We start from the raw sequence: 23,353 nt of genomic DNA, 5'->3' as shown, positions 1-23,353 counted from the left end.
TGCATAAAGAGGATGATGTGGTCAAAATACTCATTTGCCCAATAATTCTGCACTCCCTGTACTGTCAGTTTTATGCCTCATTCACATGTCAGTGTTCGGTCAGTGATTTACTGCAGTGATTTGGAGCCAAAAAAACTGACGGGGCTCTAAACACAAAACAGGTGTAGATCTTTCCCTTATACTTTATGTCTGTGGGGGCTCCATTTCTGGTTTTGGCTCACAATCACTGATGGAAATCACTGACCAAAAAACGGACTTGCGAATGAGGCATTACACTGACAGAAGGCCTGATCAGACGCTGCCTATGGCAGGGTCTGTCAGACTTCAGTACATGTTGGCGTCCAGTTGCCATGGTAACCATCGGGACGCTGATGGCGGCAGCTCCATTCCTGAGCCACCGCCATCTCAATGCAGTAAGGCTGGGGGGGGGGGGCAGTATGACACAGTGCAGAGGCAAGATGTGGGCATCGGGGGCACAGGGAGTACAAAAGGGGCCATACCTTATTCCAGGCATGAAATCAGAGCCTGAATGCATTTTAACACTGCCTATGCTCCGATTGCTTACTCTGTACAGTATAAAAGAAGATTCCACGAGTGTGGTGAGTGGTGCCTTTCCCTATTTCTTCAGATGATTACTAACCAATCATAGTGATTGCTGGCAAGGGACCACTCTGATTGGTCCTTTGCCAGCTTCTCCCATGTCTTTGCTCAGTGAGAATGGAGACTTTGGGGCTGTGACACTAACAGTTCGGACGTAGCTGTATGTCTGATTGCAGCAACTTACATGCAATCAGAACATACATCTACGTCCATTTGCAGCAAGTGGTTAAAGTGACCCTCCAGTTCAACAAAAAATGTTTTTATATTAACTGGGAACAAACAGAGCACTTTCATGGTGCCCTTCTTTTAATCTTTTTAGTTGTAGACCCGTTAATGGCTCTTTTCCTGCAATCTAAGATGTCTGCACTGCTTCTCAGACTGCCTGCTGTATATTGTGTATTTGGTTGCCCAACACACTTCCTGCTGCCCTTGGCTTGGCCAGCATTGCTCACGTGAACAAGGCTGGCCAATAAAAGAGCAGGGGTGGACAAGGTAGAAGCAGAGATAATGCGAAGCTTGCAATTGCAGGGATGCAATTAGCTACATCACCAACAGAACAAACCGTTTGGACATTGCCATTGCAAGGGTGTGCTCTATTAACATTAAAAGAGAACTAAGCAACTTTGACATGATATACACTCATTAACGTTGAAATTGTAGCACCAAGAAAGACAAGCCATATGGTTATGCAAATTGAGGAAGTAGCAGGTGTTGCTAAAATATGCAAATAATCAAATTTTCAAGCACCTTGCTCTAATTCAGGGCATAAAAGTAGAATTGAAAGCAAAGTTTTTCATGAAACATCAAAAATTGGATCAAGTCGTGTGGGATGAATGTGCAATGTCTCTTGTTGGTCAATTTGCAACTTGTCGCCACTTGTCACAAACGGAAAGGGACAGGAACTCTGAACTGAGAGATGTTGGTTTCGCTCTCTGGAAGATCGTTATGCGGATTGGCCATAGACCTTATAGGGAATTTTTCTGGTGGGCCAATGCCCAGGGGGCCACCTGGGCACTCCTCACAGCCAGCCAGTGGAAGTTTTTGGGGATGTATTTTGTGCTGCTGGCATTATTTTGTGATGGACTGTGGTATTTGGCTCTGTTGGGGTGCCTGCCTTCCATCAATTTGCACCCAACTACAAAACGGGGCCACTTTTAGTATTTTTTTCCAGGGCCACTTTAAGTTGCCAGTCTGCCCCTGTCATTATGTGCCTAGGCCGATATGTTAGCACTGTTCAACATTGCATGGCCTGGTGGTTATGAGAACAATCATGAACTGGAATGACAGCAAGAGGTGCACAGAGTTAAACCCTTGCTTGAATGGATCGTCTGTTTAGAGGAATGGTGCATAGTGATCCATTGTGTACTGCAAGTGCAATTGGACGTCATATCTGAAGCCTAGGGGGGCGAGCAGTGTCTAAACAACCATCAGAATGCATTTGAATGACATTGGGTTACGAGCCAGACATCCAACTACAGGTGTTCCATTAACCTCACACCACCACTCTAAAAGGCTATTATGGTGCACAGCAAGATTGCAATGGAGGTCTATATTCTATGCTACTGTGAGCAGCCTGTGTGGCCTAAACGTGCTAACATGGACTGCAGCCTCTGTAGACTCAGGGGTGCACCACTAATGAGGCAAGGTGAGGGGATTGACTCAGGCAGCACCAGGTAGGGGCAAGAAGGGGGCAGCGGAAGGGGGATTATCTGTTTCCGCAGTATAGTATTGGGAAGCACAGTATTTGGCGCTGTATTACCCTGTATGTTTTATAGCTTTGTATGTACGGTTTTCCAAGTATGTCTTTAACAGTAGGACTGGAGGGAAGGGTTAGGTTAAGAAATTGGCATTGGGAGGTTGGGGCGCCGTTTCAGTTTTCACCTCAGGCAGCAGAAAGGCTAGGTGCACCCCTGTCTAGACTTGTCTCCCATCAAGCACATCTGGGATGTCAGTGGTCCACAATTGCAAAGGGAGCTACCAGCAGCAGATCTTGATAATTTGCCTGCCCAAGTGCATTCAGCATAACAGCACCTTTATCAGACAACTATTAATAACCTTGTTGATACTATGCCAAGGTGTAAGTGATTGTATTTCTGTGCGTGGTATTCATAATCATTATTGAATAAATCAAGATGTTTTGAATATTTTGTTTCCATTTTTTATCATTTGCATATCATTAACATGTCTATTGATCTTGTGATTTCCACAATTTCACAACTTTTCATTTTTAGTGCTGTAATCTCAACGTTAAGTATGATTAGAATACACTGTTTGGGCACACAGAACAGATTTTCTAGTGATTGCAACCACTTGATAGCAAGCAGATTTAGCTTCACATACAGGTGAAACGCGAAAAATTTGAATATCGTGCAAAGTTCATTTATTTCAGGAATGGAAATTAAAAGGTGAAACTAATATGAGATTCATTACATGCAAAGTAAGATATTTCAAGCCTTTATTTGTTATAATTTGGATGATTATGGCTTACAGCTTATGAAACCCCAAAGTCACAATTTTTAGGTACCCTTTGCTCAAGGGGTATTAGCTTAATTAGCCTAGAATATTGAACCTTTTCACAAAATTCTAATTTTAAGTTGAATTAATGCAATTCCTTTTAAGTTGCATTACTGAAATAAATGAACTTTTGCACAATATTCTAGATTTTTTTGTTTCACCTGTAAGGCCTAGTTCACACATCATTGATTTGGTCAGTGATTGTGAACCAAAACCAGGTGCAGGTTGAAAACACAAAACAGCTGCAAATCTTTCCATTGTAGCTCATCTCTACGTAGGCTCCAATCCTGGTTTTGGCTCACAATCACTGAACAAATCACTAAAATATGAACTATGCCTAAAGAAGTGCTAGCTTGGCATGCACTGAAAAAAAGAAAAAGTGTTACTTACTCTCAGAAAGCCATACAGACAAGTAGACATCCAGTTGGTCAATAGCTTTTCAACAACTGTCTCTGTTCGTCTTAACATCAACTTTGGCTGTTTGTTACTTGATTGCTCAATGAGATCTTTAATCAGTCTTTCAAGTAGCCCAGTGAGATAGAGTAGATTACTCTGAAAGTTAATGGTCAGGAAGGATGCAAACATACATCTAATAAAACAATAAAGAATTACAGGTTATGATTTGCTTCCAATATATAATTACTAGTGTTGAGTGAATCGAAGTTAACAAATTGGACTTCGAGCAGAATTTCAGGAAAAATGAAATTTGCATGAAGCCAAATTTCCTAGCGCTTTGTGGTAACGAATCAATTTCCCCTGAAATGGCAGTAAAAAACAAAAAAATACATACCTCATCCATTTGCTCTTGAAAATGCGTTAAATCTTGCATGCACTGAGTGACGTCACTGCGCCCGGGCATCGTGGTGATGTGGTGACCTCATCACGTCAGCATGCGTGAGATTTGGCGCATTTTCTTCAATCAAGATGGCTACGACGGCCTGTCCGTGAGCAAATGGATGAGATGAGTACTGTATTTTTCGCCCCATAAGACACGCATTTTTGCCCCCAAAAGTGGGGGGAAAATAGCAGTGCGTCTTATGGGGCGAATGCTGCAATTACTCTGCTAAAACTGATGCATCGCGGGCACCGATGCTGGACAGCGCGGCCTGCGATGTATCAGTGAGGAGGGGCTGGAGGCCGGAAACTGCTGGAATCGCGGTGGGGCCCGGTACAGTCACTCTACTCTATTACACCAGGCCCCGCACACAGCAGTATTCATATGTAAAGTGTAGAAATCCTCTGCGGTAGGGCAATCCACCTAGTACTCACTATGAAACTCCCGTACTAGCAGGCAGGCTGGCCGGTCACTCACGTCATCAGGGCCATGCTCCGCCTGCTTCATTAAAAAAGTGGGAGGAGCATGTACATGACGAAGTGAGTGACCGGCCAGCCTGCCTGCTAGTACTGGAGTTTCATAGTGAGTACTAGGTGGATTGCCCTACCGCAGAGGATTTCTACACTTTACATATGGATTGCCTACACTTTACATATGGATTGTCTACCTTTTTCATATGAATACTGCTATGTGCGGGGCTCGGTGTAATAGAGTACAGTGACTGCACCAGGCCCCGCCACGATTTCAACACCAGTTGCCGGCCTCCACCCTCTGTGTTGAGGATGACTACACAGGGACACTGTATAAAATGCTATATATGTGCCATCCACAGATCCACCCCATAACAGTGTCAACCACAGATGCCCCCATAACAGTGTCATCCACATATCCCCCATAAGTGTCATCCACATATCCCCCATAAGTGCCATCCACAGATCCCCTCCCATAACAGTGCCATCCACAGATCCCCTCCCATAACAGTGCCACCCACAGATCCCCCATAACAGTGCCATCCACAGATCCCCCATAACAGTGCCATCCACAGATCCCCCATAACAGTGCCATCCACAGATCCCCCATAACAGTGCCATCCACAGATCCCCCATAACAGTGCCATCCACAGATCCCCCATAACAGTGCCATCCACAGATCCCCCATAACAGTGCCATCCACAGATCCCCCATAACAGTGCCATCCACAGATCCCCCATAACAGTGCCATCCACAGATCCCCCATAACAGTGCCATCCACAGATCCCCCATAACAGTGCGTCATCCACAGACCACAATTAGTTCAAAACCCACCAAAAGCACACCTTTTGGTTCAAAATATTTTTTTCTTATTTTCCTTTTCAAAAACCTAGGTGCGTCTTATGGGCCAGGTGCGTCTTATAGGGCGAAAAATACGATATGTATTTTTTTGTTTTTAAACTCTGATTATGCCCTCAAAGACCTCAATGTGACTGTGAGATTCTATGATAAGCATTGAACGCGGCATCTAAGGGGTTTCAATGATGGGGGGGGGGGGGGGGGGCGGCGCCGTTCCCTGTCATTGCACCTGAATTTCTTTGTTCACTTCAGCCAAAAAGCTGAATAAGACATTTGAATGAAAGTAGAATTTAAGCACAATAAAAGCAAATTTTTTAAGGGAAAATATATAAATTAATGTAGTTACCGGTCCTTGATTGAGAAATCAGTCTGTTTTTCCAAGGTGTGGATGAGTAGAACCAGGAAATTTTGATTCTCGAATAATGTCTTCAGAGTATTTACTATTTCCTCATCTTGAGTTGACTTTATGGTTTGGAATGGCTATAAGCAAAAAGATCATATTTTATTATCATAGTTGGCCCATGGAAAGAAAAGTGGCAGTTGGCTGGGTTGGTATGGTCTCATTTTTTCCTCAAACAGACTTGGATAATGAAATATCAGGGTGCCAGTCTGCATTAGGTGCAGGTATAGTATGGAATATGGACACTACACAAAATACAGTGATAGTAATGATGGTAAGGAATGTGTTTCTACAGGTCAGATAATGGTGGGATATGATGTTTAAGTCTCAACCAGACCATAGCTTTTATGATTAAGGGTAAAAAAAAGATTACTGATTAAAGGGATTTCCTGGTATTTAGATATTGATGACCTGTCCTTAATATCAGCTGGTGGGGAGGGGGGGACCTGGCACCGTTTCCCCAGATCCGCTGTTCAAGGAAGCTGCTGGTGCCAGAAACTATACAGTGGACATGGTCTGAAGCACAAGTCTCCGTCTACTGTGTAGTGACAATGCCGATACTACAGCTCAGCTCCCATTTAAGCAAGTGGGAATGGTCGGCCCAGGTGACCTTCTCCAGCTGTACTCAAAATAAACTGGCCACTAAGTGATCTAGTTCAGTTCGCTGCAATTCTGTTGCTTTGTACATGCGGCATACCTAGACTGTATTTAGATTCTATGTATCTGGCCCTATAAACAAAGGTACAAAGTGAATCCACACTTCGATTCATGAACTTGATGAATCCATTAGAAAAACGTAAATTTGCTACACGTTTCCTTTTCAGTGTTCAAATTTAGAACATATCAATGGTAACAGCCTGAACTTGTAGCTGCAACATCAAACTGCACATCTACTTTCACAAAAGGGTGGATGTCACTGTACAAGATGGAAGCTCACAATTCTGTAGTAACTTTACAGTGCAAAGATTCTACTCACTGATGGAATATTTTCACATAGTTTTTCACATAAATCTTGTTTAGTTTTGTCACCCTAGGGATAAAAAGATTTTAATTAATGCCATCAAAGTTATAAAATCATAAAATGTATGAATGTATGCCTTGATGATTTCCTATCATCTATTCTACAGCTATCTTTATAGAAACCTAATGGATTTTATAATAAAAGTTTCACTGTGGCCAAAATGCTTTTCTCATTCTGTGTACAGGGCCAATCCAGTTTTGCCCTCCACAACAGATTTCTCTCAGACAGATTGGTTGCAATGAATATGCTACTCAAAAGCAAAAGGATGTTGTCAAGCAGCACCCCAGCTCTCTGTTCATCTCACTTAAACATCCAGCCTTAGGGTCCATTCACATGTCCATATGTGTTTTGCAGATCCGCAAAACACAGACACCGGCAATGTGCGTTCCTCATTTTGCTGACCGCACATTGCCGGCACTCTCATAAAAAATGCCTTTTCTTGTCCGCAATTGTGGACAAAAATAGGACATGTTCTATTTTTTTGTGGAACGGAAGTGCGGATCCACAAATGCGGATACGAACAGCACATTCCGGCCCCATTCCTGTTTCGCAAAATTGCGGAATGGATGCGGACCCATTTTGCGGACGTGTGAATGAACCCTTAACAATACCATATTTTATGCCTAAATGAGTTCCTTTGCACAGCTATCTATGACTTTTTCCCACTCACGCCAAGTCAAAAAATGTGGGCATGGTGTGCGCAGGGAAGGGGATGGGCTGGTTGGCCCATCTCATTTACCATTTTCTACACCTGTTTTAGGCATAGAAAATTGTCTAAATGTAATAAAGCACCGCCACTGCAGGGCTTTATTAAGATCAGCGTCTAAAATGTGCCCCATAGAATTAATATTTCAAATTATAATATAATCAGCAGCCACCAGTAGAGGAAGCTTCACTGCATTCCCTTATACATTGATGACACTGTATGCAGTTAGCGCTTATGACAGAACTCAAATCATGTTTTGCCATCTATTAGGGTCCCTTATTAAGACCGGTGTTTTAGACGCCAGTCTTAAGTCCCTGTGCTGGTGGTAGATCGCCAAAAGGTATGTAGAGGCGCCGGCCTCTACCTAACTTCGGTGTATTCACTGCCGATTCTAAATGTAAAGCCAACCTCCTTGCTGTCTTAAATTTAGACCATGTTCTACGCCTAAAACAGGTGTAGAAAATTATGAATTAAGCGGGCCTTCCGGCCTACCCCCTTCCACGCCCACGCCACAACCCCTTTTTTTTAGACCTGGGCGGGGAAGAAGTCGCAGATTCTGCCGAAAAATGGCATGTGACAGAATCTGAAATGTTTGTAATTAGGTTTATATTGTATTTTGAGCTACATTAATAGTTAGGTGTATGGCTTGACTTATTCTTGGGTTTATTCTTAGATTCAGATAAAGTCTACTCTTCACCTAAGTTTATGATGTGGTTTGTAATTATGTGAATATAAAGCTAAACCCATAAAATAATTCATCATATGCTCATCTTTTGAACCCTATTCCGTGTAACAAAATACTTTTCTATTATACATATTTGTCCTTTTTGTCACCCTGTTATTATTTGAAATGTTATAAACTCTATTATTTTCTGCCTTTATCCTTGAATACGCGCTTCCCAGTTTATTCTCTGACATAAGACTGAAATAACCAGAGATTTGCCTACAATATTCCCCAACAAAATATGCATTTAGGAGTCGACCATAAAAAAACTAGACAACAGGTTTATATATCTAATTGCCTTTAAAGGGGTTTGCCACCTTTTGGGGGTTTATATCAGATTTGCAAAAGGGAAACATGCGTACCTGGGTCCTGACCTCTTTGATCCTGTCCTCAGCTTCCTCGAAGGGGGGCCCCCCTGTCAACATCCACTTTGACACCCAGTTGACGACGGGGAGCAAAGGAGCCAGTACCAAGCAGCAACACCCTTCCCCCCAAAAGGTGGCCCACCACAAAGATTATTAGTGTGTTAAAAAGCACAAATTACCTCAGGAAATAAAGTGTTTAAAGCAAAATGCCTGTAGTCAAAGAATGGAATGGTCCCTATTGATTCCACGGTCACAACTTCTTTATCTGTCTGTAGTTCTGCAAAACCTGCACAAAAATAATATCTATGAATGAAAATTTTTACTCAAACTTTCAAGATCATATCTTTTTTTGATTGATGTCAATGGAGGGTTCACATGCATGTGTGGCCACCTAAGAATCCACCCATTCTTGAGATTAATGGGGGGTCCCACCAACCAAACTGATCTTACTTACATGTCTTAAATGTCAGTTGTAATACAACTCTTTCAGCCAATTCCTGTCCATTAGCTCCCGCCAGAATATGTCATCCAAGCAAATGTCTAATAACTCCTGGCTACTATTCTTTGTCCCTGTCACCTGCTGAGCCAACTTATACAAGAGGCCAAGGAGTCTAGGCTCCGTCTCAGTAATGCTACCTGTGGGCAACTGGGTGGGGCCACAGAAATCCCATTACTGTCACCTGTATGAAAGATGTCCTCCTCACATATGGAAAGAAAATCACATTGCTGTGAGGAGCAGAAGAGTAGAGGGGCAAACTCTCTGCTATATGATAGCAAGCCTGTATGGCTTTAAATTTGTGGAAAGAAATAGCCAACTATGGTAATTAGACATTATTTTAATCAACGTGGCATAAGTGAATATTTGCTTGTTACTGCAAGCTCAGGGTTTTGGCTATTTATAATTCTAGCTCAATACAGAATTAAAGAGGACCTATCACCATGAAATGCAGAGCATGTAATAGAGCAGTAAGAGCTGAGCAGATTGACATATAGATTTATGGGAAAAGAATCAATAAAACTTTATTTGTACAGTGGGTCTTATCTGTTATTGATAGCATTCTCTGTGTAAGTGTGTATATAGAGATAGCTGTCAGTCACTGATAGTTGTACACAGGGAAGGTGTTATCAGTGATTGGTAGCATTCTCTGTGTAAGTATGTATACAGAGATAGATGTCAGTCAGTGATAGCTGTGCTCGGGGGGGGGGGGGGGGGGGGGGGGGGGGGGGAGGGAGGGGGGTACAATACTATCTGCACATTGTAAGAAAAAAAAAATTATGTTGCTTTGTACATGCAGCATACCTAGACTGTATTTAGATTCTATGTATCTGTGCCCTATAAACAAAGGTACAAAGTGAATCCACACTTCGATTCATGAACTTGATGAATCCATTAGAAAAACGTAAATTTGATACACGTTTCCTTTTCAGTGTTCAAATTTAGAACATGCAGGACTTTTGTCTCCGCTCCAAAATCATTTTCTGAGCGTAAACCTAACGGACCCCATTATAGTCTATGGGGTCCGTAGGCTCCGCTCGCCTCAGTTATGTGCCCAATCCGTCCTTTCTGTTCTCCTGCTCCTATAACGGAGCAGGAGAATGGAAAGGCTGAACGCTGATGTGAACGAGGCCTTACACTGTTATACAATCTGTACACTGACTACTTTACATTGTATCTTCAGTGCTGTCCTATGAAAAGATAGATATAGATACACAGTGAGGAACAGAAGTATTTGAACACCCTGCAATTTTGCAAGTTCTCCCACTTAGAAATCATGGAGGGGTCTAAAATTCACATTTTAGGTACATTCCCACTCTGAGACAGAATAAAAAATAATCTGGAAATCACATTGTATGATTTTTAAAGAATTTATTTGTCTTGCACTGCTGAACATATTTAAACACCTGAGAAACAGCAAGAATTCTGGCTTTCAAAGACCTGTAACTGTGCCTTTAAAAAGTCCACCCCTACTCCACTCATTAATCTAACTTAGTAGCACCTGTCTGAGCTCTCTAAAGACCCCTGTCCACCCACAGTTAGACGCCAACTACTACCATGGGCAGGACCAAAGAGCTGTCAAAAGACACCAGAGACAAGAGTTGTAGTTTTGCAACAGCTGGAGGGCCACAGGTTGAGCATGCCTGATCTGGATGATCCAGAGAAGGCATGGGAGAAAGTCATGTGGTCAGATGAGACCAAAGTAGAACTTTTTGGTCTAAACTTCACTAGTCGTGTTTGGGGGGGGAAAAAAAAGAATGAGTTGCATCCCAAGAACACCATCCTTACTGTGAAGCATGGGGGTGGTAACATCATGCTTTGGGGTGCTATTCTGCGAAGGGGACAGGATGACTGCACTGTATTAAGGAGAGGATGAATGGGGCCATTTATTGTGAGATTTTGAGCAACAACCTCCTTCCCTCAGTCAGCATTGAAGATGGGTCGTGGCTGGGTCTTCCAACATGACAATGACCCGAAGCTCACAGCCAGGATAACCAAGGAGTGGCTCCGTAAGAAGCATATCAAGGTTCTGGAGTGGCCTAGCCAGTCTCCAGGCCTAAATCCAATAGAACATCTTTGGAGGAAGCTGAAATGCCATGTGGCTCAGCGACAGCCCCGAAACCTTACAGATCTAGAGGAGATCTGTGTGGATTATTGGGCCAAAATCCCTGTTGCAGTGTGCAAACCTGGTCAAGAACTACAGGAAACGTTTGACCTCTGTAATTGCAAACAAAGGCTTCTGTTCTCAGGTGTTCAAATACTTATGTTCAACAGTGCAAGACAAATAAATTCTTTAAAAACCATACAATGTGATTTCCTGATTTTTATTTTATTTTATTCTGTCTCTCCGAGTGGGAATGCACCTACAAGTTAAATTTCAGACCACTCCATGATTTCTAAGTGGGAGATCTTGCAAAATCGCAGGGTATTCAAGTACTTCTGTTCCTCACTGTATATATAGAACATGTCCTATTATTGTCTGCTTCACAGACAAGGATAGGACTGTTCTATTAGGGGACAGTTGTTCCGTTGCGCAAAATACGGAATGCACATGGACGCCATCTGTATTTTTCGCAGATGTGCTTTTTGCAGACCGCAAAATACATATGGTCGTGCGCATAAGCCCTTAACCTGCTAAAACTAAAGGGGGTAGCTATCAGAAGGTGCAGAGGTTGCATTCACACCCAAGCCATGGTGCCTGAGGAAGCCCAAGGTCCCACTGCCACATAAGAAGGCACCAATATTATATGAAACATGGCTGGCGAGTGCTCTGTAACAGCTTTTGTATTGGGTCCCAAGAGCGTTACATTATCTCTTTCCATTTTCATCATGCAGACATTGTGTACTGTGCATATTATTACCACCCTTACCCTCCCATACAATGTATTGGAAAGATAAAGTATAGAAAATAGTCATAATAACAAGTCAGGCCATTGTCAAGGTTTATGCTGAGCAAACGCACCTTCACGAATCTCTTTCCTTATTTCACACTCCAGTTCTTCAAGCTCTTTGCTCAGTTTCTGGCTCAGTTTTTTGGATTTGTGTCTTGTGATGAAAATGGCAGCTGTATATATGATAGAGGACATTTAATACACATTACTAAGATGGGGCATACAACAGCTACAATTCTTTAAGCAGCTTATGTGATGTGTCCCTTGAATTACTGAATATATTGTTATATTATACATCTATATGATTGCAGTTTTCAAAAGTGTTTACTTTTAAACCTCACAAATTTCCAAAATTAATATAGTAGAAGCGTACATAATATTTTAACACAATGATTTGATATCAAGCAGTCTGATTACATATGCTATATAGTCTTGGGGGTCATTTATCAAACTGGTGTAACGTAGAACTGTCTTAGTTGCCCATAGCAACCAATGGGCATTTCATTTTCCAAAGGAGCTGTCCAAAATGAAAGGTGGAATCTGATTGGTTGCTATGGGCAACTAAGCCAGTTCTACGTTACACCAGTTTAATTAATTACCCCCTTGGTCTTTATACTCCAGAAGTAGCACAGGAATTGCTGATCTTAGAAGTGCACTTCTATTAAAGGGGTTGTCCGCTTTTTTCTGTTGAAAACAGATGATCGGCAGGGGTGTCGGGAGTTGACCCTCCACTGATCTGACATTGATGACCTATCCTGAGGATAGTTCATCAGTAGAAAAAAAACGGACAACCCTTTTAAAATAAAAAAATATTTGACTTGACATTTTACTTTTTTTTAAATGGCTAAACTTTGATTCAGCCACACTACTAATATCCTAGAAATATCTGTTTCTGGGGTTTTACTAGCGCGGCCATCAAGGGTGGTCATACAGCTTTGTACTACCAAACAGTTTATTCATCACTAAGAAGATTTGCCAACTAGGATGCTAGGAAACCTGGGTGGCAATAGTAATCTTTCCATCATTTTTTAATGACATATTAACAGTCTACAGTGTATGTGAATATTCTATGTGTGTTTTCTTCAATGAAAAAAATAAATAAAAATGGGTGGATGGCTATTTGGATATTATTTTTGAAGTCACTGACTGTATTCTGCTTCCTGTCCTTTTTCTTTAGTTATCCCCTTTGTTTGGACTTTTAGCCCAGCTCATTTTACTTTCTCAGTCAGACCATTCGCTCTGACCAGAGAGAGTAGGGGGGATAAGCAACTCAATTAGAGGATCACACATTACACTGACAAATGCAATGTTTTTTTTTGTGGTCAACTTTATTTAGGCAATCAACAGAACAATAGAACTGTCAAACTTTTATCCCAATTCTACACATACTATTAGAATAAGGATTACCCTGCAGATAACAACTTCCCCTCACAGCAGGAGTAAATTGACCATGGTTTACCTGTCTATTTAGGAGGTCTTAACATTTGTGTTGACTGCTACAGAAGGACAATAATTTTTATTTAATTTTCAATGGCATAGTACTACTAAAATTAAAAATAAACTGTAAATTCTAAAAAAAAAATATTAACAATCCAGATTTTTTTTTTAGAATTTTAATGATAATCATCTATTAACACAAAAATGGTAAATTCTCATCAAACTCAACCTTCCTGCTTCAGAATGTTTTCAGGTCAGTGGTGACAAACGCTTTAGTTGGAGATTTTAGAAAAAAAATCTACTGCATACACCACAAGGGTCGCCGAGATGCATATCACTCCATCCTTCTCCCCTCTATCTGATGTTTTGGGAAAACACCCCCCCCCCTCCCTTACTCTTGCATAAGGAGGAGGGGGGTTTCTCCCGAAACATCGTGCCAAGGGGAGGAGGATAGCGTGAGGTGCATCTCAACATCCCTGGTTATGTATGTTTTTGTACTTCTATGGATTTTTCCGCGATTAATTGGATAAATAAAGAAATATAAGGGTGATTCACCCCATGTCCATGAGTATGGAAGTAGTGCTCAGTTGACTACATGCAACAATGAGAGGTATTTGGATTCAGGGGTCTGCTTTTTGTATTAGACAACTTTACATTTGCTCATGGTATTCTTGTGTGTTATTTGAATGCATTTTCAGCTTTATAATTATTTACAGCAAATGTATCAATGCAATTTCTATTATGTAACATTTTATCATTTCACAATATGTCATGTATTTCTAACTGTATCAAACAGTTAAGCAAATTCCAGTTGTTCATCAGTTTATCATAAGTAGCTATAGTATTCTGTACCTGAATGTTATGGTAAAAATCCCTATTTAAGACAACCCTGTTCACTTTAATGCATACACTACCAGCCTATGTATTGTTCATTGAATTCTGTTTGATATCAAAGTGATAAGAACAATTAGACTGAAATAATTCCAGCTAAATACTTACCAATAACTACAATTACAAGAAGCGGAATAACCAGGAAGATGAAATAATATGGAGCAGTGCTTGGGTTGAGTGCTTTTATTTCCGTTTTAAAGTTGCCTAATATAACCTTAAAGAATGATGAAATGAGTTATTATTACAGGGTTAATAAGGCACAGTGATGATTTCCAGTCTCTGGTATTGCAGCTCTGTTTTACTCAAGTGAATTGGACAAAACCAGATTCAACCCATGTACAATTCACTGTTTCTGGAAAAAGAAGACTGTTTTATTTTAATCCTGGACAGCTCCTAGACTATAGCTAACAAGAAGCACTGATCGGTAATTGTATAGGGGTCTCCAAGTATTTCTATAAAACCTCATGTGAAAATGTATCTTGATACTATACATTATTTAGTTGTAATGGCAAACTGGAAGAGACCAAGTACATTACCAAAGGGAAAGGAATGGCATGGGAAAGGGGAAGAGTAGGATGATGGGGGTATTAATTTCAATGAAGCCTGACTGACTGTTATGCACATAATTCTAGAGTAGTCAAGTGCTCACAATGCTGTAACTAACCTACTTCTAGGACCAGGAGCCAATTACTGTACAACAGGTAAAAGATGTCAAGAAGAAGCCCCCCTCCAGCGATAGTGTGACAAGATGAACAAGCAAGTGTTTTTTTCAATTACCCACAAGTCACAGAAGATGCTGAAAGTGGTCCCCGTTCACGTCTTTGCATCTTTGGGCACATAAGATTATGTTGGCTGATACTGCTTGTGATGCTGTGGATAGTGTTTGTGATGTTTTCCTTTAGTTCCTCCAGGGGATGTGGATTGTTAGCGGACACTTTCTGGTTTACATTTTCCCTCTGATAAAAATCACTTGTGGACAAGTCTGGGGAATGTGGTGGCCATAACCCCTTGCTCACAGTTCGCTCCTCCATAAACAGTTCATAAAACAGTGCCAGCGAGTTCGGTGAGGTGCGGCATGTTGCCCCATCGTGTTGGGAAAAGCAGGACATTTTTCTTCTTCTGCAGCATCACAAGCAGTATCGGCCAACATAATCCGACGTGCCCAAAGATGCATAGACGTGAACCGGGACCACTTTCAGCATCTTTTGTGACTTGTGGGTACTTAAAAAAAAAATATTATAATCCACTTGCTCGTTTAACTTGTCATATTATCGCTGGAGGTGGGCTACTTTTTCGTGGGCCACCCTGTATAAGGGTGTCTTCACACAAGTCAGAGTTAGTTACAGAAATTTTTGTGACTGAAAATTCTGAATGGGACTTGCAGGAATCCATGTGCTTGTCACCAAAACAACCACATTCAGTTGAATGGAGAACATATTTTTAGTCACAGAAACTTCTGCAAGAAAATCTGTTACATTGAGGGCATACACATACTGTATACATACTATATAGAATCTAACAAAATCTCACACGATACACTACGTACATTCTAATGTTAGAAAATTACGATTCACGGTATCCAATAAGCAAACTATCTCCCTGTTTAGCAACACAAAAACACATAGCACATCAGTTTTTAAGGTGTTGGTGATTTTATCCCACCTTGTACATTCATTTGTCCTTGGCTCCATTAGAGATGAGCGAATTGCTTAAAATTAGCTTCGGATTATATTTGGCCAAATTGGTTCACTAGTTCAATTCAGCTCTGACTTGATTGTACCAGAATCAAAAGTGCTTCAATTGACCTGAAAATTTGTGTGACACTCAAAAATTTGGATTGGGATATAACTCGATTCGCTCATTTCTATCCATTAGGCAATCTACCGGCCAATGTTTGGGCTACAATAACATCCAAAGCTGTAACCCCACCCCCACCATGCCCTTTCCCCTCATACAGACAACACTTACCTGGTCCCCAACTTCTGTTTCCTCCCGGATCCCTTCACGGCTGCGGCTGCTTCGCCCTTCGTGCAGATCACAACCTCCGCAGACTTGGGAGATTGCAGCCAATTGCAGGCCATTGTGACATCACCTGGGGAGATACAGCGGTGGCCGTGATGGGATCTGGGAGGACACAGGCATCAGGAACCAGGTAAGTATTGTTTTTGTTTGAGGCCCAGGCATTGTGGGCAGGGGGGCGGGAGCTGGGGGGGTCACAGCTTTGGATAACCCCTTTAATTGCATTTAGGACAGTATAAACAGTGTGGATACAGGCTACAGGAAGGAAACATATAGCCCATTGGAAAGGTCTTTTAAAAAGGAACTGTGTTACACCACAATATCACTCTTGTTTAAACATCCACAACCAGTTTATACGACCAGATAGATATATATATATATATTGCTGAAAAGGGTGTGCATTTCACCCAGAATCCTCAGCTGGGAGAGGTAAATGAAATCCTGAAAGCTGCAGTAGTTTTAGGAAAGTGTAGTTTGGATTCTGGGCTGGATTTTTTTGGTCTGGTGGGTAGGTGGAAGTAGGATCCATCAGTCCACACCCTTCCAGCACGACTATTTCTCCTAGCCTGAGGTGATCTCAGGTGTTACTGCTGGGGTCATTACTGTGGAATAAAATCAGGTCTCAGATTGTCAGTCAGTGTCAGAAAGCCTGGGAAGCTAGCTGTCTGAGCCTGAACCTCCCACCCTGCCCCCGTGAAATGTGCTGTATGGTGAAATAGAGAAACCCTGTGTATTAGAGCCCAGACGGTTGGTATCACCTGCTTTATGGTTGGCTCTAGGGTAAAGCAGCTCAAGTGACATTTTTCCAGAGGGTTTTACCTGGAAGAAAATACTAGGCAAAGTGGGGGCGGAATAGGGAAAGAAATCCAACCCAGCCCTGTTCTCTCTCTGGTGAAATATCCATCCAGGCAGGGTCGGCGCTTCCATATAGGCAAGGGGGCAATTGCCCCCAGGCCCCCCAAGTCCTTAGGGGCCCCCGCCAGCACTAACTATATTTTTGTGGAGGCAAGTGGGGGCAACGGCGGCAGGACAGTCACACAGGGAGATGAGCGCTTTCATTGTGGAAGCACTCATCTCCATAGTCATCTGTATCGCTGTCCTCAGGACAGTGATGTTGCTGTGCTGTGGGGCAGGGGAGGGAGAGGTGTGTCCCTTCCCTGTTCCTCTGATAGGCTAAAGGCACTAGGCAGGCAGCCTATCAGATATCGATGCAGGTCATCGCGCCGCCTGAGCCGAAAAGCGCAGGACACAGGCCGGAAGAGACCTGCATCGCATCACTGACATGGAGGTAAGTATAAGTGTTTTTTTTTTTTTTTTATATATGTGTACAATACTGGCGGCTACTGGCACGAGATGGGGGGGGGCCCTCTGGCTACTGGCACATGAGACGGGGGGGGGGCCCTCTGGCTACTGGCACATGAGACGGGGGGGGGGCCCTCTGGCTACTGGCACATGAGACGGGGGGGGGGCCCTCTGGCTACTGGCACATGAGACGGGGGGGGGGCCCTCTGGCTACTGGCACATGAGACGGGGGGGGGGCCCTCTGGCTACTGGCACATGAGACGGGGGGGGGGCCCTCTGGCTACTGGCACATGAGACGGGGGGGCCTCTGGCTACTGGCACATGAGACGGGGGGCCTCTGGCTACTGGCACATCATGGGGGGGCCTCTGGCTACTGGCACATCATGGGGGGGCCTCTGGCTACTGGCACATCATGGGGGGGCCTCTGGCTACTGGCACATCATGGGGGGGCCTCTGGCTACTGGCACATCATGGGGGGGCCTCTGGCTACTGGCACATCATGGGGGGGCCTCTGGCTACTGGCACATCATGGGGGGGCCTCTGGCTACTGGCACATCATGGGGGGGCCTCTGGCTACTGGCACATCATGGGGGGGCCTCTGGCTACTGGCACATCATGGGGGGGCCTCTGGCTACTGGCACATCATGGGGGGGCCTCTGGCTACTGGCACATCATGGGGGGGCCTCTGGCTACTGGCACATCATGGGGGGGCCTCTGGCTACTGGCACATCATGGGGGGGCCTCTGGCTACTGGCACATCATGGGGGGGCCTCTGGCTACTGGCACATCATGGGGGGGCCTCTGGCTACTGGCACATCATGGGGGGGCCTCTGGCTACTGGCACATCATGGGGGGGCCTCTGGCTACTGGCACATCATGGGGGGGCCTCTGGCTACTGGCACATCATGGGGGGGCCTCTGGCTACTGGCACATGATATGGGGGGCTCTTGTTACTGGCACAGGATATGGGGGGCTCTTGTTACTGGCACAGGATATGGGGGGCTCTTGTTACTGGCACAGGATATGGGGGGCTCTTATTACTGGCACATGATTGGTGGGCATCTATGGGGGCACATTTTACTGGCACATTATTGGGGGACATCTAAGGGGACACTTATTACTGCACATTATTGGGGGCACTTTCTACTGGCACATTATTGAGTGGCACTATGGGGGCACTTCTTACTGGCACATTATTGGTGGGAACCATAGGGGCATCTACTGAGACCACAAAGAATGGGTATTTTATATGTATAGGGGCATTTTATACTGGGAGACATTATGGTGAGTACTATGGGAAAGGGGGGAAAGGAGTACTATGGGGTCATCTACGGGGCACTAAGAAGGGGTATTTTATACTTACAAATTATGGGGGACACTGAGGGCATGTACTGGGGCATTTTATACTGGTACTTTATGGGGGGGCACTAGGAGGGAGGGGGAGAGGAGGACTATGGGGGCATTTACTGGGGGCACTATATAAGGGTATTTTATACTGGCACATTATGGGGGCACTATGGGGACATTAGCTCAACTGGGGGCATTACAAGGGGGTATTTTTTGCACATTATAAGGAGAATTATTTCTATTGGGGGCAGGCATTATGGTGGGCTTTATTACTCCCCATTGTATGAGCCCCCTAGTAGCAGCACCATCCTCTCCCTGCTCTGCTATCCCTCTCCTATACCTCTACACCAGGCATGTCCAAACTGCGGCCCTCTAGCTGTTGCTAAACTACAACTCCCAGCATGCCCTAATAGCTGTAAGCCGCAGTTTGGACATGCCTGCTCTACACTGTGCCACACAATATACAGTATACCTCTACACTGTGCCACACAATATACAGTTTCTTCTGTATGAACATCCACAAATTAAATCTCCAGAGTCAATACGGGGCGTTAAAGTCCGCAAGTGTCATGGGGCGGGGGGGGGGGCCTTATTGTTTTTTTCCCAGGGCCCCATTTCACCTAGAACCGCCTTGCATCCAGGTCTGCAGATCTGCTCTACATGGTACTCTACTTGCTTTGAACACGTGTACTAGTCTCAGGACAATTGGACCTATTGTGTCATATGATGGAAATGCAGGAATCCCATACAATTGGGGGTTGATATTTCTATCTGCTACATGGGTCCTGGTTGTTATATTGTTCATTCTTGAGCAGTGATGGCCAGTTCGTAGTGGTCACCAATGAACACATGCGGGCTGCCATCTTAACTCACAAGTCTGGCGATGCACAGGTAAGCCCTTACCTGTGCCTGTGTCGGGAGCCGGTCTGAAACAAATGCAGTCACCGGGAGCAGGCAGTTCCGAGAACAGCCGTCGGGGGCCTTCATGAGTTAAGATGGCAGCCCGCATGTGTTCGTTGGCAAACACTGCGAACTGGCCATCGCGGTTCTTGAGGAGGTTTTTGCTCTGGTTGTGTTGCAGAGTGACTTTTTTAAACAATTGCTATATATCAATGTGACCACTACACTCAGCGGTGCGTTATATATACTTTTAGGTATAACAAGTCAATGACAAAATGAGAAGAGCTTCTCATATCAATGCTGTTTTATGCAATTTACTACCTGGTTGTTAGATTGTAGTAACTTACCTCAATCCATATTTCTTCAGAATTTACTTTTTTTTTTGAAACCTTCCTTGCTTTACAATGTATTGATTTCTGATTGATAGCTGTTATATTACATGAGTTCCAGCTTGGTACCTCTTCGATGTAATGTATTTGGACTTCGATTTCATGAGCCTGGATTTCCAGTTCATCCTCTGTTTTCTGTAAATTAATGAAACTTGAATCAAGCAGTGTTCAATAATCATCATATGCTAACATTAGCATAAAGGTACTGAAGAAAGGTTTATTGTAATGTATTGTGATTGTCCGTATTACCTCCGTTGCCGGCTTGATTCGTTTCCATCACATTTTACACTGCCCATTTCCATGGTTACGACCACCCTGTGGTCGTGCTTGCATACTATAGTAGAAAGTTCCACCCTATGCACACTTCTGCAGTCCCAATCATCAGAGAGACCGGCGCTTTGTCCTATAGTGTGCAAGCACGGATTACGCTGATGGATTGCAGAGTGGTTGTAACTATGGACACGAGCAGTGTATAATGCGATGGAAAAATAAATCAAACCAGCAAAGGAAACAATATGGACAATCACAATACAGTAGTGCCTTATATTCACTTTCTCTACATGATAAATACCATTTGTTGAAGCAGACAACCCCTTTAAGTTTGGCCTCATGCACACGACCGTAGTTATGGTCCGCATCTGAGACGCAGTTTTTGCGGCTCAAATGCGGACCCATTCACTTCAATGGGGCTGCAAAAGATGCGGATAGCACTCCGTGTGCTGTCCGCATCCGTTGCTCCGTTCTGAGGCCACGCAAATAAAATATAGCATGTCCTATTCTTGTTCGTTTTGCAGACAAGAATAGGTATGTCTACAATGGGCCGCAAATTGCACAAGGCACATGGACGGCTTCCGGTTTTTGCGGATCCGCGGTTTGCAGACCTAAAAAAACGGCACAGTTGTGTGCATGAGGCCTTTGACGTATATTTGTGTAACCAGTCTGTAGTGCGGCTGGGTCTCTGATCTCACCTAATTTGGTTTTTTAAAGCTACAGTCTAACATCCATGGACTTTTTAAGTAAACTGCACTTCTCACCACTCCATGGACTGTATCAAGGTCGGAGCTACATTAGATCACTTCTGCATCCTTCCCTCCAATATGCTGGAGTTTCTCCCTTGTCAGTACACCTGTGTGATCCGGCTTGGCTGATGTTAGCAGTGCTGGATTATACTATATTCTGATCACCCAGATTGTCATTGGGCAGGTAAAGCCTTGATGCATCCGCAGTACCCTTTGTGTGCCAGACACGTTTTATAGCAGCGCTTAGCACATGAAAAAGGCTACTACATTCCACAGATCATGTTTGGTCACCGTAAAATAAAATTATACTATTACATTTACCTCTATTATGACTTCAATCTCATTATCATTTTTATTTAGTGTAACAAATTTTATGAAAATAGGGTCCTCCTTGTAAATGATTTCTCCACACGTCGCAGTACTTTCTTGAATGGCTAGTTTCACATGGTAAGTCTGTGCAGATTCACCTATTTTTGGAGCTATAAAATAGCAGTGAGATGAATCTCCTAAGCACTCATTCCTCTGTAAAACACAAATAACATGGTATAATGTGGTAATACACAAGTATTAGATACAAAAGATACCCCATAAACATTGTATATCATGCTTCATTTCATGATATCCTCCAAGGGGCAAAATATAAATTTTACAGCTCCATACAAAGTTTGGTTGCACAGACCGTAGTATTGTACAAAACCTATTGACTTATTATCTGGGACCCTACTGTCTGATTTCATACTCAGGCAGGAACAGGTTTTTTTTTTGCTGTCAGATGATATGGAAATCTAATGGGAAAAAAGTGGGGCATGTTCCATAGGACTTCTTATGTACAGAGATATTCTGCCTCAGAAAGAATCATTGCTTCTATAGGAAAGTAAGCTAGTAATATGGCATTGCACAATCTACACTTAAAGGGGTTCTCCAGGAAAGAAAAAAATGAAAATACTGAAAAACATGCTATTATAAATAAACTCTTTAGTTTAGTTATTTATAATGGCTTGTTTTTGTCTAGGGGACAATCAGTGAAGGAGTTAAAATGGCCGCTGTCAGATTTATGAGCATGAAATCCGTCCTCCTAATGACACTGCAGAACAGCTTGTATGAGAATACAGAGCCCTATGTAAACTCTGGTCTCGGACAGTATCTGTACTGTGAAGCTCTATATTATGTGCAGATAACAGGTGAGATAAGTGCTCAGCTATGTCCCTGTGCTTCGGAAAGGAGTTCACCTGACCACTTATGTACCCCATAAATAAACAATGATAAAATCATTAGAATTCATAATTGTTTTGTCTATGGCCATTTTTACATTTCTGCAAATATTTTCAACACAATTTACAATCACATCAGATGCAAGAATACATCAAATATACAGAGAGCCCTTTTAACACAATCTTGTATTCTGAGAGTGAATTTATTGCTCTTACGTTTTTTAGAATCACATTCTTTGAAATGGTGATACCATCTATTAAGTCCAGATTTCTACCAGATAGCCTGAGTTTTCGACCACCACTAAAATAAAAATGTATATAGACATAAGATAGATAGAGTAATAGGAACAGACACATGGGGCCAGATTTATCACGACTCTGACAGCTCACTCCACTTTAACATATGGCTAAAGTCAGTTTTAGCCAAGTCAGATTTATGATCGGCCCTTTAAGACTGTAATAAATGTGGTTTGACGGTAGCAGTTTATCTGTCAGTAAGCAGCTTTACAAAAGTCGCACATCTTTACGAAAAAGTTGCACGTTTTTATGAAAAAGTCGCATGTTCTATTAAAAAGTCTTATAAGATAAGCATGGTCCTCACTGGAGTGAAATTGCGACTTTTTTGCGACTTTTTAAATAGTCCCAATAGTAAATCTGTCTAGAGATTCATTTACATAAGAAAACACGCCCACATTCAGAAAACTGGCGAGCATAGTGCAGAGCAGAAAAAAGTCGCAAATTTATGACTTTTTCACTCCATTATTCTGACCTGAGCTAATGATAAATCTGGCCCATGGAGTTTTCATTACTTATGAATGTCTATAAGGGTGCCTTCACATGTGGCATAAAAATACCCCACAGAATCTGTAAAAACTTCCACAGCAAAAAAACATATCGGAGTTACTGGAGATTTTATGGAATATGTGCTATGGATTTGGATTGTTGATTTTGATGCAGA

The 23,353-nt window shown here is 42.9% G+C and overlaps 1 protein-coding gene across 1 annotated transcript in view; it reads right to left on the bottom strand.

Moving 5' to 3' along the window:
• Window positions 1–23,353, bottom strand: part of PLXNC1 (plexin C1) — a 131,945-nt gene that overhangs the window by 51,993 nt on the left and 56,599 nt on the right. Inside the window, 9 exon segments of the mRNA XM_044280514.1 lie at window positions 3,505–3,703; window positions 5,624–5,757; window positions 6,654–6,707; window positions 8,673–8,779; window positions 11,952–12,053; window positions 14,317–14,422; window positions 20,124–20,300; window positions 21,506–21,706; window positions 22,612–22,696. Coding sequence (XP_044136449.1) covers window positions 3,505–3,703; window positions 5,624–5,757; window positions 6,654–6,707; window positions 8,673–8,779; window positions 11,952–12,053; window positions 14,317–14,422; window positions 20,124–20,300; window positions 21,506–21,706; window positions 22,612–22,696 — 1,165 coding nt within the window.

This window comes from Bufo gargarizans, chromosome 2 (assembly GCF_014858855.1).
Source record: "Bufo gargarizans isolate SCDJY-AF-19 chromosome 2, ASM1485885v1, whole genome shotgun sequence".
In the NCBI taxonomy this organism is placed as follows: Eukaryota; Metazoa; Chordata; class Amphibia; order Anura; family Bufonidae; genus Bufo; species Bufo gargarizans.
Note: the sequence above shows the minus strand (reverse complement) of the source record. Positions and strands in the feature narration are given on the sequence as shown.